This window comes from Eptatretus burgeri, chromosome 5 (assembly GCF_056783735.1).
Source record: "Eptatretus burgeri isolate ZD-2024b chromosome 5, Ebu_testis_v1, whole genome shotgun sequence".
Lineage (NCBI taxonomy): Eukaryota > Metazoa > Chordata > Myxini > Myxiniformes > Myxinidae > Eptatretus > Eptatretus burgeri.
Window position 1 is genome coordinate 74,624,092 of NC_140965.1, and position 15,139 is coordinate 74,639,230.

General features: G+C 46.3%; 1 protein-coding gene across 3 annotated transcripts in view; it reads right to left on the reverse strand.

Annotated features, from left to right (window-relative positions):
* RNPC3 (RNA binding region (RNP1, RRM) containing 3) overlaps positions 1-15,139 on the reverse strand; it is a 65,326-nt gene that overhangs the window by 32,512 nt on the left and 17,675 nt on the right. For all 3 annotated transcript variants that reach the window (XM_085882441.1, XM_085882439.1, XM_085882440.1), the window contains exons 5-9: positions 14,342-14,428; positions 14,130-14,241; positions 12,232-12,300; positions 10,922-11,097; positions 2,090-2,215 (exon numbers count right to left, since the gene is read on the reverse strand). In XM_085882441.1, coding sequence (XP_085738567.1) covers positions 2,090-2,215; positions 10,922-11,097; positions 12,232-12,300; positions 14,130-14,241; positions 14,342-14,428 — 570 coding nt within the window. The remainder of the gene's footprint in view (positions 1-2,089; positions 2,216-10,921; positions 11,098-12,231; positions 12,301-14,129; positions 14,242-14,341; positions 14,429-15,139) is intronic.

Below are 15,139 nucleotides of genomic sequence, written 5' to 3' on the forward strand. Positions count from 1 at the left end.
AAAAGAAGAGTGGTAAGTTTTTCCTTTTTTATATATAATAGAAGCAACCGCTACCTCCAGGAGCCGCCAGGGGGATCATGTTATTATCTTTATGATTAATACCATAGCAGTGTGTCCACCCTCTGGGCGATCCTGTTCCAAGCATGCAACGCATTCCTCTGACACATCTCTTTATTTGGGCAATGTATAGGCAATTGACCGCGACCTCGATCGCTCCCGAAAATTAAATTAACTCAGTTTGCGTACATGACGTAAAAACAAGCGCACTGCTTATATGCATATATATATATAATACTGTTACGGTTCTAGGAACCGTACGCATACAACATACAGGTGTCCCAAGTCAGTTATGCCGTTAAGTATATGTGTAGACAGAACCCCTCCTTGTGTGTAGTGGGAAATTGAAGGGGTGCGTTGCGATGTTATTTTTTAGTTAGGGTAATAAATCTTTATATCCCATCCTCCATTGCAATCCATGGTACCCGAGCGCTTGCAGCCTTCGGTTCGCTGGCAACAACGTACCACGGTCCACCTGTTGTCTCTGGAGACTCATTTTCCCGAGACAGAATCTTCATGTCCGCAGTTCCTATTCGGCTTCTCCAAACACTCCAACTCTTTCTTGACAAGTCCACATGCGTGGAGTGGGCGGGCTTCCAGGTATGGCCGAAACCCTGCTCAGAAAGGACGGACCCATGGAGGTCCAATCCAGGTGGACAGTGACGTCAGCTTCACCAAGGCCCCTCCCCGCTGAGGGAGGTCTATAAACCACGACACCATCCTCAGTCGAGTTCTTTGGGGGTCGTTCATTCAGTTATTTGGGGGTCGTTCGTTGTATGCTTGGAGGCCGGAGTTGGTTGGAAAACGAAGGGGTTCCCGCTGCTTGGCTCCGCTCACGTCTCGCCCCGACTACTGGTGCCGGCCCACTCGAGCTCCTCCATGGACCCAAACTCCACACGGGTGGCTGTGGACCTGACTGCACGACTGTTGGCAGGTGCTGCACCACGGAGAATTCCTTTCCCTGAGACTCAGGTACTCGAAAGAACTGCGACCTCAGCCCGCCTCCCTCCCTGGCTGCAAAAGTCCTTTGCCTTCAACTGGGTTTATTTTGTCTGAGTGTGTGTCTGAGTGTGTGGCGCCAGTCTAATAAGTAGAAACTGTATATTTGTTTTCGATCATTGTAAATCTTGCCTGTGTATTCCCACGTAAGTCTGCTCTGTCTTCTTTTGTAAGTTGCTGTAAATTGTCACACTACATCTTCTTTCTTTTCTCTGCATAACACCCCAATAAACCTGTTTCTGTGCCACATAAATTTCCTCGTTTATTATAAATAAATGATTGTAGAAATGTTCCCAGTTCGTTTCCGTCCTTTCTTACATTGGTCCAGCATGGTTCGGATCTGAGTTTTAGCCGGGTCTTTATTCCCGTTAATCTGCTGATCCTAGCCGACACGGCTTTGGCAGTTCCGCTCAACTGCGCCCGAACTGGAGTTGGTAGTCAGTAGTTGGAACTCTACTGCAGTTGGTCGAGTGACCCGGTTTGAGCAAGACGTGCCGAGGGCGTGGTTCCCCGGTAGATAACACCGCGTGGTTAATTAGGTAAATTGGTTCTAGACCAAAAGACCCTACGCTACGTGGTGGAGGTATTGCCGTCCACGGTCGGTTAAGCGACCCGCCGCCTCACGGAGTTATCCGAGAGGGACGGCCTACAATTCCATAGAGTCCGGTGGGAATCGATGTAACTTTCCCCACCTAGTGGTCGTTCTCGCCAGCGGACCTCCGGCCTGCAACAATACATTGTGGTGATAATAGCTCAGATAATTCCAATTGCACCTACCCTCGACCCAAAGGAAGAAAATGCCAATATTGGCGAAAAAAATTTTTTTTCCAAAAGTTGTTGGAATCGAATGAAACGTGCACACGCACAACTTCAGGGTGCCCTCATTAATGCCTGAAAGTTTCAGCTTCCTCGGTCAAATCGTCTTGGAGTAGTACATGATACATTCATAATACATACATTCATACATACTTCGAGGAGCATATCTATCATGCAGTTTGATTAGGATGTTTGTTTAAGCATAATGTCCAATTACCTCGAGGTCTCCATTTTGGGCATCTTCAAAAGATCCTTGATTTTGGGAATTTTTCTTTTTGGAACCCTCTTCTTTTGCAGTGGTCTCTTCAATGTCTGAGCTGTCTGTCCCATGACCCGTTTTAACCTAATCAGGAACAGAGGATTTGTACAAAAAAATAATAATAAAAAAATCAACATAGAAGCAATAAGTGGACAATCATGAGCTGTTAGGATAAACACAGTAAACCTTGCATTAAGATTTCGCAGGACCTGAGGTCACATGACATATTTTACAGTGACTGTCATTTTACCATTTTAAGCAGGGTATGCACATAGAAAACATGTGGAATTTGGACAAACATTCCTCATAACCTTTCCCTTGACAGCATCCTCTCTCACGGCAACAGCAACGACTCCAATGCAATCTCACGACAATAACCATTTGATTGCTGCACCTCCTACCCCCACCAATCACCCCTTATCCAAGACATGTGCTTCTGGAGTAAAATTAACATGACAGTCACATGAAGATGAAAATATGAGAGGATGAATACAAGGCAAATAGTACTTTCATTACTATTCTGTCCCATGTAGTCAACACAAGAAGATTAACAATGTTTGGCTGAATGGGATTTGCCCACATTTGACTTAACAACAGTTTTCCTATTTAATGTTGATAATTATAATCCCTTATGCCTGGTGTTGGCTTAATGGTTAGAATGATGGGGTTGGGATACCATAATCTTGAGTTCAAACCCCACTCAGCTGTTGAATTAATACCAAGTGGGGTGAAATCTGCCTGTCATCCTTCCGAGGTCGGCAAAATGAGTGCCAGCATGCTGATATACTGTGTCGGAGTGGCGACCCGTCCAGGATTGTGCCCAATAGCCAAGGAGACTGCTTCGGCAGCACCAATGCTCTGCACAGAGTGTGGTCCCAATGGATGGATGTATGGATGATGGGCTTGGGATCCATGGTCCTGAGTTCAAATCCTGCTTGGCTGTTGAATTAATATCAGGTGGGATTGACTCAACCTGTTATCCTTCCGAGGTCAACAAAATGAGAGCCAGCTTGCTGGTATCCCTGCATCGGAGTGGTGACCCGTCCAGGATTGTGCCCAATAGCCAAGGAGGCTGCTTAGGCAACACAAACACTCTGCACAGAGTATGGTCCCAATGGATGTATGGATTATAATCCCAGGTTCAGGTCAGGTTTATGTCAGGTCAGGTTCGATCTGTGACCTGCTACAGGTACCATGTAAACCTGTACTAACCTGTTCCATGGTCGGGTTGTCGGCGACTAAACCGTCTCCCCCACCAGGTTTTCTGGTGAGGAGGGTGTTTGGATATGGACACCCAGCAGGATTAAAAACAAAACCTGCCAAAGGGCGGAGGAGCTCCTTGTGAGCCAACGGCCATCCATATCTAGTGCCCAACTGTGTCTGCGGACGTCCTCCTGCAGTTGGGTCACTTCTTATTAGGAGGTTGGTGGCAGGATTTGCACTCCGGCCACCGTAAAAACCTTCATTCCGCAAAACGCAAAAACGCAAAAAAATCTGAAAACCCACTCCGTGGGAGTACCTCCTGTGCAGCTTCCCTTCGCAGGGCAGCTCACCGGATGACGGGATTGGGGCAAAGCCTTCGGGACCCCCAATCTTTGATAGGAGGGAAACCACGGGGTAACATCCCTGGGTCAGATTGCGGGAGAGTGTGTCGGAGTGGTGCTGAGATATTGTCCACCAGACGGCGGTCTCCTTGGGTTAACCTGAGGCGGTCCCTTCGGGTGGGTGCCTGGAATGTCCTATCCCTAAGAGAGGATGATCACCTGTCTCTGTTATCATCTGAGCTCAAGCGTTTGGACATCGGGATTGCAGCTCTCTCTGAGGTTCGGAGACCGGATTGCGGAGAGATAATGGTGGGTGGTTACACCTACTATTGGTCTGGTCGCTCTGATGGTTACCATACCCAAGGAGTTGCTGTAGCTGTGTCCAATAAGCTGACCCCAATGATAATTGAGGTAACACCGGTCAACGAGCGTATTATGAGATTAAGGATTCGTCACTCCTTAGGTGTCATTTCCCTGGTCTCTGTTTATGCTCCGACTGAGGCGAGTGATCTCACCGTGAAGGATGCATTCTACGCCACACTCGAGTCTGTGGTTGATCAGTGCCCCAGACGAGATACACTTCTAGTCTTGGGGGATTTCAATGCATCGACTGGAACTGATAGGGACGGTTATGAGGTGTGTGTTGGTCCCCATGGGTCAGGAACTATGAACCAGAATGGCACTAAGTTCCTTGACTTTGCAAGAAGTCATGGACTTAGGGTGGCTGGTTCATGGTTTCAGCGCCCACAAGCTCATCGCTGGACTTGGTATTCCAACGCTGGCGGTGTGGCAAAGGAGATTGACCATGTCCTCATTGACGGTCGTTGGAGGATGATCCAGAACTGCAGGGTCTACCGGAGTGCTCAGTTCCTCAATACTGACCACAGGCTTGTTGTAGCAACTCTAAAGCTGCACCTTAAATCCTGGAGAATGGTACCATCCCAGCCGAGGCTGGATGTTGCCAAGCTCAGGGATGAGAGAGTAGCTGAGGAGTTTGCGAACAGGCTGAGTGGACACTTGGGGGGTCTGGGTACTTTGGGGTGTCCTGAAGAGTTGTGGAGCGCCTTCAAGACCACCGTCCTTGATGTTGCCGGTGGATGCCTTGGAGCTCACCGCAGGGCAAAGAAGAATTTTGTCTCTCAAGGGACACTGGATACCATTGACCAGAGTCGCAGGGCCAGGCTGAATGGCAGAGCTGAGCTGTTCAGGGAGCTGAGGCGTAAAACTGTACGTACACTGAGGGTGGACAAGGAGGCCTATGTGCGAGGAATCTGTGAGGGGGTAGAGCATCACCTGTGGACAGGTGATTCTCGTCCCGCTTACAGGGGAATTCGCGCATTACGTTCATCCAAGCCCATCCCTCGGAGCACTACAGTTCGAGCAGAGAGTGGTAGGCTCTTGACAGAGGAGTCTGAAGTGAAGGCCCGCTGGGCCGGTTACTTTGAGCGGTTGTACCAGGCTGATCCCCCAACTGTCGAGTTGGACGTCAAGGGTGTTACAATCCCTGTTGCTGACCCTCAAATCAACTGTGGTCCACCTACGCTTGTGGAAACACGGGCTGCGGTGAACCAGTTGAAACGGGGCAAAGCTCCAGGGATCTGTGGCATCCATGCCGAACTTCTCAAGGCTGGTGGAAATGCTGCACTCGTGTCGTTGCATGCAGTTTTGTGCTCTGCCTGGAACACAGGCATCATCCCAACTGACTGGAAGAGGGGCCTTGTTGTCCCTCTCTGGAAAGGGAAGGGTGATCGCCAAGACTGCAACAACTACCGAGGGGTGGCGCTGCTCTCAGTGCCGGGCAAGGTCTTTGCTCGGATAATTCTCGATAGGGTTCGCCACCATCTGCTTGAGCACCAGCGTCCAGAGCAGTCAGGCTTTACACCAAAGAGGTCAACGATTGACCGTATCCTTGCACTTCGTGTCCTCACCGAACGCAGACGAGAGTTTCGGCAGGGGCTGCTTGCAGCCTATGTTGATCTCTGTAAAGCGTTCGATTCAGTGAATCGGGATGTCCTCTGGAGGATTCTTGGTCTTCGTGGGGTGCCACCAAAACTGATCGATCTGATGTCTGAACTCTACTCTGGTACTGAGAGTGCTGTGAAGTGTGGTGGTACCATCTCTGACTTATTTCCAGTTGTTACTGGAGTTCGTCAGGGATGTGTACTTGCCCCCACACTTTTCAGCACTTGTATGGACTGGATTCTAGGGAGGATGTCGGAGAGATCAAGTTGCGGTGCGTCATTTGGGAATGTCAAGATCTCGGACCTTGACTTTGCAGATGATGCAGTCATCTTTGCGGAGACTTTAGACATCCTCTTGGGGGCCCTCGAGGTGCTGAATGAGGAGTCGGAGCCGTTGGGATTACGGGTTTCTTGGGTCAAAACTAAGATCCAGGCTTTCGGTGACATCTTGGATGCTGCTGTCCTGTCTGTGTCTGTTTATGGTGAGGATGTTGAGGTCGTGGAGAGATTCACTTACCTTGGCAGTGATATTCATGTCTCTGCTGGCTGCGAGTCAGAGGTCAATAGACGTCTGGGTCGGGCCTGGGGAGTCATGGATTCACTGGATCATGGGGTGTGGCGCTGCCGGTACCTGTGCGGGAGGACGAAAGTCCGAGTCTTCAGGTCCTTGGTACTTCCAGTCTTGCTCTATGGGTGCGAGACTTGGACTCTGACCAAGGATCTGAGACAGAGACTAAATTCCTTTGGTACCAGGTCTCTTCGGAGAATCCTTGGCTATCGCTGGTCGGATTTTGTGTCCAACGAGCGGTTGCTGAGAGAGACTCGGATGAGATTTGTTACCTGCATAGTCCGTGAGCGTCAGTTGCAGCTGTATGGACATGTGGCTCGTTTTCCTAACTCTGATCCTGCTCACCAGATTCTCTCAGCGAGGGAGTCTCATGAGTGGAGGAGGCCAGTGGGTCGACCACGTGCCTCATGGTTGCAACAGGTTGACCATCATCTCAAGGAGATGGGGATGGGCCTGGCATCTGCCTGGGGGATGGCCAGACGGAGGCCCCTGGAGTACCGGCGGAAAGTGGACGCAGCGACGTGCTGTTCTGGCACATGCTCCCATACCTGACCTGACCTGCAACATAAAGTTCCTGTTAACTTGTGAGGGTACTAAAACAGGTTGGAGGTGTAGCAAACATCCCTGTTGGTTAGGACTGTTGCAGAAAGTGCTGTTGTGGCACAGGGGTTCATGGTTACCATTCCAGTTAAGAGGTGCTTGAGGTATACACTATCTTATGGGATGGCATGTCAATTCACTTTCTGCGGCGAGTCCACTTCATCTCGTGGATCCGGCTATTGTGTGACCATACATTCTGGCCGTTAGGATTAGGATACATATGTTTTCTTGACCATGTACTTCAGTCTTTAGGCTGAAGTACATGCGTGCACCAGTTGGACAAGTTTTGTTGAACTGTGGACCTTGGCCGTGGGGCTGAGGTGCACGTCCATAGCTCTGTTGTGTTTGATTTTTAAAAACTTTTACTGAAGAAAAAAACGCTCCGTCACATGATGGCTCGTGATCCCCAAACATTGATTTTACGACCATGAATTCTGGACATGTGGCCTCGGGTGCATGTGTTTTTTGACCATGATGTGCTTTAGCCTTTGGACTGAAGTGCATGCGTATTTTAGCTCGACAAGATTCCTTGGACTCTGTACTTTGGCTGTGAGGCAGAGGTGCTCATCCTTCACTTTGTCACAATATTTGATGTTTTACCTTTTTAAAATAAAAAGGTGCCATCATAAGATGATGGCCAGTGGTCCCCAACATTTATGGTATGACCACGCATTGTGACCCTGAGGAGGACGACGCAAGTGTTTGGATGTGGACATGAGCTTTGGCACCAAGGTGCATGTGTATTGCATTGTGTTTGACAAGATGTTTTTGACTATGTAATTTGGTCTTGGGACCGAAGTACAGTACACGTTCTGAGCTTTGTTACAATGCTTGATTTTTTTTTTAACTTTTGCAAAAGAAAATCAGGCATCCATCAACAGAGATGATCACCAGGGAGTCAGAAATGCATCTGTTGACCGATTACTTTCCCAAGCGAGTGGGCTGATGATCCTACTAAAAAAGGGCTTCCAAAGCTAAGTATGTTGAGTGATGCTGCGTTTAGCAGTGCAGTAGCTGAAACTGAATTATTCAGTGGTTCTGTTTTGTTTTGTTTTTTTTTCCCCACAAACTGTAACCAAGTCGGTTTTTCCAATTTAACGTTGATATCGATACAAAATATTGACTTGCACAACGAGAATGCCTCACAGACTGTCATCAGTTGCGGAGAGCACCAAAGTACATCTCTGATGGGACAATACGTCACAAATGTGACCATTTCCACAATCAACCACTTGAAGTATATTCTCTCAAGCACGTGGCCTCACCATTTTCTCAAGCATACAACATCGGCTACAACCTCTCCAAAGCAAATCACATTACACACACACACACACACACACACACACACACACACACACACACACACACACACACACACACACACACACACACACACACACACACACACACACACACACACACACACACACACACACACACACACTCGCGGTTCCAACATTCACGGGTTCCGCATATTCGTGGTTGATAATTTGCGACGTGCTCCTCACATTCGCAGGAAATTTCCCCGCTTATTTTGCGCCTATTTTTTTTTCCCCACAAATTGTGAGCGCAACAGTTATAAAACATATCTTCCACGAGCCATGAACATGACCTGCTTCCTGTATGTGTATTGTAGCTTCATGGGATAAATATTGTTTCGCGGGATGTCTCACCAGTGTAACACGTTATTCCCCACGACGACATCCCATATGAGAGTTACTTACAGAATATAAACACCAACAGCATCTATTGATGTATCCAGTAATTACCAGGTCGCCACATAATGATATTAGACAATGGAAACATTCAGCACATCTTAGTGTAAATCACCATCTTGCTACAAACAGCACCATGTGAGCTGTTACATTTTTAAAACGTTCAGCATAATCTGCCTGTAGATAGGAAACATGTCATGTCCTGTGAGTTAAGGAATGGAAACATTCAGCATATCTATTAGTCATTAGTGTAATTAGCAGGGAGCTACATATGGACTAATTCGGCATCACTCACCACATCTATTATAATAGATGTGGTGAGTGATGCCGAAAACAGTGGTTTTCAAACTTTAAATCAGCTGCCGGATACAGCATCACCCCAAAAAATCCCACACAAACAATGCGTAGACTCCTCACTGTGTCCTGGATTGCCATCATTCTTGTCCTGTTGCTCTGACCTGTCAGTGTGTTGCCTCTCGCTCCATTCATTCTACGAAAATGGCTCCCAAGCATCGAGGATAACCTCCTACACGACCATGTCGCTGGCGCGGGTGGTGCAAGCACGAGCATGGTGGGCACAAACGGTACCTCCAGCCCATTCACAGCGAGCAGGGGGTGGTTCCACCACTTCAAGGTGCGATACAATTTGTGCAACGTCAACCTCATAGGGGAGCATGCCTCCGCCGACCACGTGGCCAAGGCATTCCCTGCAGAACTCGCGAGCCTCATTGAGGAGAAGGGGTACCTGCTGGAGCAGGTCTTTAATGCTGTTGAGACCGGCTTGTTTTGGAAAAAGATGCCGACCAGAAGGTTCATCTCACAGCACAAGAGCAAAGCAACCAGCTTCAAAGCCACAAAGGACCGGGTATCCCTTCTCCTCTGCGCAGACACAGAAGGGGACTTCATGGTAAAGCCCATGATGCTCCACCATTCCCTGAACCTGCGTGCGCTGAAATACAAAAACAAGCAGGTGCTGCCCGTTCATTGAAGGCTGAACAGGAAGGCATAGGTGACGTCTGAACTTTTTATGGACTGGTTAAAAAACTGCTTCGTTCCTCAGGTCGAGAGGTACCTGGCAGGAAAGAACCTTTTGTTCAAGGTACTCCTGCTGCTTAACAATGCACCTGGCCACCCCACGGACCTGAACGGCGCTCACCCTCACGTTGATGTCACATTTCTGCCGCCGAACACAACCTCCCTCATCCAGCCGCTCGACCAGGGGATAATATCAACTTTCAAGACTTATTACACCTGGCGCACCTCATCTTTATCATCATCATCATCATCATCATCATCATCACCTTCATCATAATCATTTTGCAAAGTTACGTGTGCCGAGAAAAGTTTGAAAGCTCATTCTTGAGATTTGACAGATGTTGTTTTATGGCTCTCTCTGGGGTAGGCACACACTTGTTGCAGGCTTTGTGGAATGCTCTGAGGTAGCCTTTGGTCGGATTTCCATTCCAGGAGGAGAATGCAAGTTGTTTTAAAGCAAATGCTCACAAGATTCAGATAACCAAGAGTGGGAGGATGGGTAAGATAAAAAGAGAGAGAGAGAGAGAGAGAGAGAGAGAGAGAGAGAGAGAGAGAGAGAGAGAGAGAGAGAGAGAGAGAGAGAGAGAGAGAGAGAGAGAGAGAGAGAGAGAGAGAGAGAGAGAGAGAGAGAGAGAGAGAGAGAGAGAGAGAGAGAGAGAGAGAGAGAGAGAGAGAGAGAGAGAGAGAGAGAGAGAGAGAGAGAGAGAGAGAGATAGATAGCAGGTTTACGTCTAAGAATTCCTTGGCTGAATTAATATAAACAGTGGTGGGATATAGGAGACCAGTCCTGAAGTGTTTTTAAAACAAAACAATAAAAACAACATTTTTTTCACAGTTCTCCATATACTGAATGTGATTTCCATTCTAACCATTGCTGATGTGGAGTGATTGACAGCTCTTTTGGTGGAGAAAAAAAAATGACTTGTTGGGCAATTCCAAGCCTGTTCCGACGTTGAAGCTGTTCGAGTCTGGTTTGTTTTAGTGAGCGGCAGAGAGCACCAAACCCCCAACCCACCCCCCTCACCACCCATGGAGTTTCTGGTGTTATGCCAAATGAGGTCCCATCCCAAAACACAAAACCCTGACTTGGTTCATAACCGCATCAAATTGGCTGAAAGCTGACAGCTAACCTTAACAGCATTGATGGGGAATTGGAGGAGAGACAACAGAGAGGTCACAATCAGAGTGAAAATGAACACTCAGCCTTTCAGAGCCAGCCCCAAGAAAGGCAAAGATATTGTAATTTCTATTTTGCAAACATGCCCTGATGACTCACCCCATGGTCCTGTCATGCCTGTGTACATGAGACCTTACAAGAGAAGGGCGAATTACAAAAATGTGAAAAATTAAGAATAACATGATCAAACCTTTGTGACTCTTCATCATCCTCACTTTCCAGCTCAGACTCTTCTTCACTGGATACATCCATTTCAACTTCTTGTGGAAACTCATTTGACTGTCTTGGCAAAGGAGGCATTTCATGGGAAGATCCAGTCGGAATCTCTGGGGGCAGTGGTGGTGGAAGTGGAGGTACGAATTCCATCTGCAAACAGGTTAGTACAATTAAAAAGCTCCGTATCTGAATGTAAGCAAGATGAGAAAGTAAGACAAGGTGCATAAAAAGAAAGAAGAAACAAGCAAACAAACCTGTTAAGACATGAAACGGATTTGAATTTATCCAAAACAAGGACATTTTGAAACTAGAAGTACACTCGTTGACATCCTGCCATCACCAGATATGCCTCCGCTCACATTATTACATCACTTAGCTGCCAAACCACGTGACATATGACATCATCGGTGGAGACCTTTTGTTCCTCATGGATAGGCGGTCATACCTGCAAAGTTTCGCCTCGATCTGTGCAGCTATTTCGGAGAAGACTTTTGAAGGCTTTTATGTTAAAAAAAAAATATGGCCATCGAACCACATGACTGATCAATTTTCCACATCAATTCCCCCCCGCCCCCCCCATAAAATTTAGCCCCAAATGACCCTCAAAAATGTTCATACCGATCAGATAAAGCAAGTCTATTGTTGTGCTTCAAGAATCTTTTCCACCAAAAATATATTTATGGATTTCCTAAATAACATTAGCTTACATCGAGGTAGTGACACAAAAATATCGAAGTCTCAAAATGCTGTCTCACTTTGGAATTCACTACCTGTAACGTGCTTCCCATTATCATATGATCTACCCAGCTTTAAGAGGAATGTCAATTCGTACTTCTTACATCTTTGAGGTTACAGTACATGGCATTAGTCTGGTGTTGGCTTCGTGGTTAGGGTGGCGGCTTGGGATCCTCGGGTCCTGAGTTCAAGCCCCGTTGGCCGCTGAATTAAAATACACCAGGAGGTTGACTCAGCCTGTCATCCTTCCGAGGTCGGCAAAATGAGCACCAGTGTACTGGTAAGGGGGACACTGCATCAGTGGCATAGCCGCGTCCCAACCAATGATGCATCCAGCAGCCACAGGCTGCACTCGATAGAGGGAGAGGTACATGGCATTTCACCAGACTCCTGCTACTTCCTGTGTGTTGCATGTTTTCTTGTTATTTTTTACTCTTTCTTTTATCTTACCTTCCCTTTGCCCCATTCCTCGAGTGGCTTTACACCTTGTATGGGGGCGATTTCCATTTGAAAAAAAAAACAACAAAAAGTAAAAGCAATCATCATTACCAGCTGCAGCTGTGTCACAGCAGGGCCAAAAGGAGCTGGAAGGTTCATCTTGTTCATAAGATGTAGAACCTGAAATAAAATTTTAAAAAGCTCTTTATGCTGAGATTATTATTCAACCATTAATTAGAACACAAATATAAGCACATACCAAAACATTAGTGGAAATACAAAATGACAAAACTTGCCACATCGGTGTTGGAAGACAAAAACATCTCGTCATGTCATGCCTCTCTGTCGGATTTTCCCCAGACATTAGCAAACGTACCTGTACGCTGTACAGGAGATATGACTGAGGTAAGAGGAGATGGGAGGGGGTGGGTCAAGAAGTCGTCATCATGCACCATATTCCTTTTTGGTTTGGTGTCAGCAGCTTGTAAGGCATGCAAGATCGGCTCAAGTCTTTCATGAACCGACTGGGCAAGCCTGATTAGTTTGACTGGCGTCAGTTTGGGTAAGAAATTGGAATTTGACCAGGATGTCAGCAAGAACTTGCCTATTCTTCATCAAAAGACACCAAGGGATACTTAATGTCCGCCACTAATCATTGCTAGAAGAAGGATCCCCAGCTGAGCATCCTATTAGACGGACAGAGCACTTTTTGATTCGATGTCCTGTTTGCAAAGCACCTGTTTATATAGTCAGGTCGAGCATCGAATCCATGTGAGACAACTCAAAAATAAGGTAAGCTACATCTGCACCATGCTGACACACACACACACACACACACACACACACACACACACACACACACACACACACACACACACACACACACACACACACACACACACACACCTTTACTATAACCAGAATTATGCAGCTTAGGTCAACACTCTCCTGACATCAGACATCCATTCACCATTGTCATTTCATCTCCTTGTGATTAAACTCATATCTACAACTGTATATTACACCCCACGTGACTTTCAGTAACAATTTCAACCTTCGCCATGAATGCTGCTGGGGGGGGGGCGGGGGGGTCATTATGCCGTTCCCCTTGGGCATCAAGGTGTCTTGCCATGTTCAGATAAAAATTGAATGACTTGGTGGACAAACAACCCAATTCATAGGACAGCAAAGGTCAAAGGGAATATTGAACATTGATTTATTGCTACATTGATTACATATATTATTTTGGGTTTTAAAATGTTTATTTTAAGGTAATGAAAATTTTGGCAAGTGAAGAGATAAATCACTAAAAACACCGCAGAAGCACACATTATACACCTACTGACACAGAAAAATCGACACATAGGACAAGGACAAATTGATCAACGTTTTCCTGAAAATTCAATATAGTTTAAAGAGAGGAAAAATTAAAGTCTATTGTTGTACTTCAGGCATCTTATCCACCAAAAATATATTTATGAATTTCCTAAATAACATTAGCTTACAATCGAGGTAGTGAGGACTTGAGAGTTGTGACACAAGTGCATACGATGAACTGAGTGGGAAGTGAAATGAAGAGTACGGTGTGGTTTTATCATGACAGTGAAGCCGTGCACGTAGCAGATGAGAGAAAACATCATTTTCACGTACCTCGTACATACCTTGAAAACTATCAATCATGTAACAACACAACGTCACCCTTTTGTACATCTACATTTCCATTAATTCTCCATACAATTCCACATGATGCATTTGTGTGAAAAATAAATAAATAAATAGACCACAAATGATACGATGAATGAAATCAACGGGATGTTGATCGAGTTTTAGTAACCATCGTGGAAAGCAGAGAGAAACTGATGTTTCAGGCATTAACCCTTCGTCAAAGCCTCTTTTGCTCCGGCGAATTCTTAAGGCCTCAAACATCAGCTTCTCCCCGCTTCCCATGGTGGTTAGCATACCTCAATCGCCGTACTATCGAGTTCATCCATAAATTAGACGCTGGTCACCTGTTCGTAAAACAGTGGCACTCCAATAAGTGCATTTGAAATGTTCACCAAAGTGTTATTATTCACGGGAGGGTACTTGTACTTCAAGTGTGGGTTCCAGGGGAAATTCAACCTGGAAAACAAGTTCAAGAAGTCAGACGTACGAGTTATCAAACACAGTCACAGTCAAACAACAAAGAAAAGGCACAGCGCATTTGCTCACGGTGGTATACCCAAGCTGTGGAGCAATTGTGTCATCTGGTGGCAAGCTCTTCCTTTTTTGCTGTGATTGCTGATTTATCACCTTTTTCTTATCACATCTGTAATAACAAACATGAAACATAAGATTTCAGGTATTTGATCACACAATCAAAATGAGCCAAGAAAACCAGAAACTTAAGGCCCGGTCACACCTTGACGTTTTAGCCAACGTATGCCGATTTTTGAATTTTTTTTCTAAAACGCTGGCACACGTTGAATACGTTATGGGTAAGTTTTGATAACATTGAGAGCACGCTGGCATACGTAGTAGTACGTTGCCATACGTCGTTGTACGTTGGCTTTAAACGTTGTACTTTTCGGTTGTCCTCAAATTTTTTCATGCTTGAAATTTCACGACGTATGCCGGCGTATGACTCACACGTTCCGCTACGCTGGCCACAAGTAGTATGCACGGTCTGCGATCGTTGACAGACGTTCATTGTAAGTTACTCATAAGTCGAAACACGTCGAGGTAGTGTTTAGAGTACCCGAAACTTATTTCCTACCTATGATTAACGTGTTGTTGGCACGTTACGCGATCGTTGCCACACGTCGACAGACGTTACTTTTAAGTTACTCATAGGCTGAAAGACGTCGGTATAATGGATCGTCCTTGCGTCAGCGTCCACGGCCACGGCCAGGACACTTATTTGCAGCATTCTTCAAACTTTTCTTCGGCATGACGAGGATGTTCACACTTCGATGTCTAGCTTGGCTATGATTCCAATTGTCCATCGGCAGCGTCTATTTAAAATAGTCGAGTTTGAGCG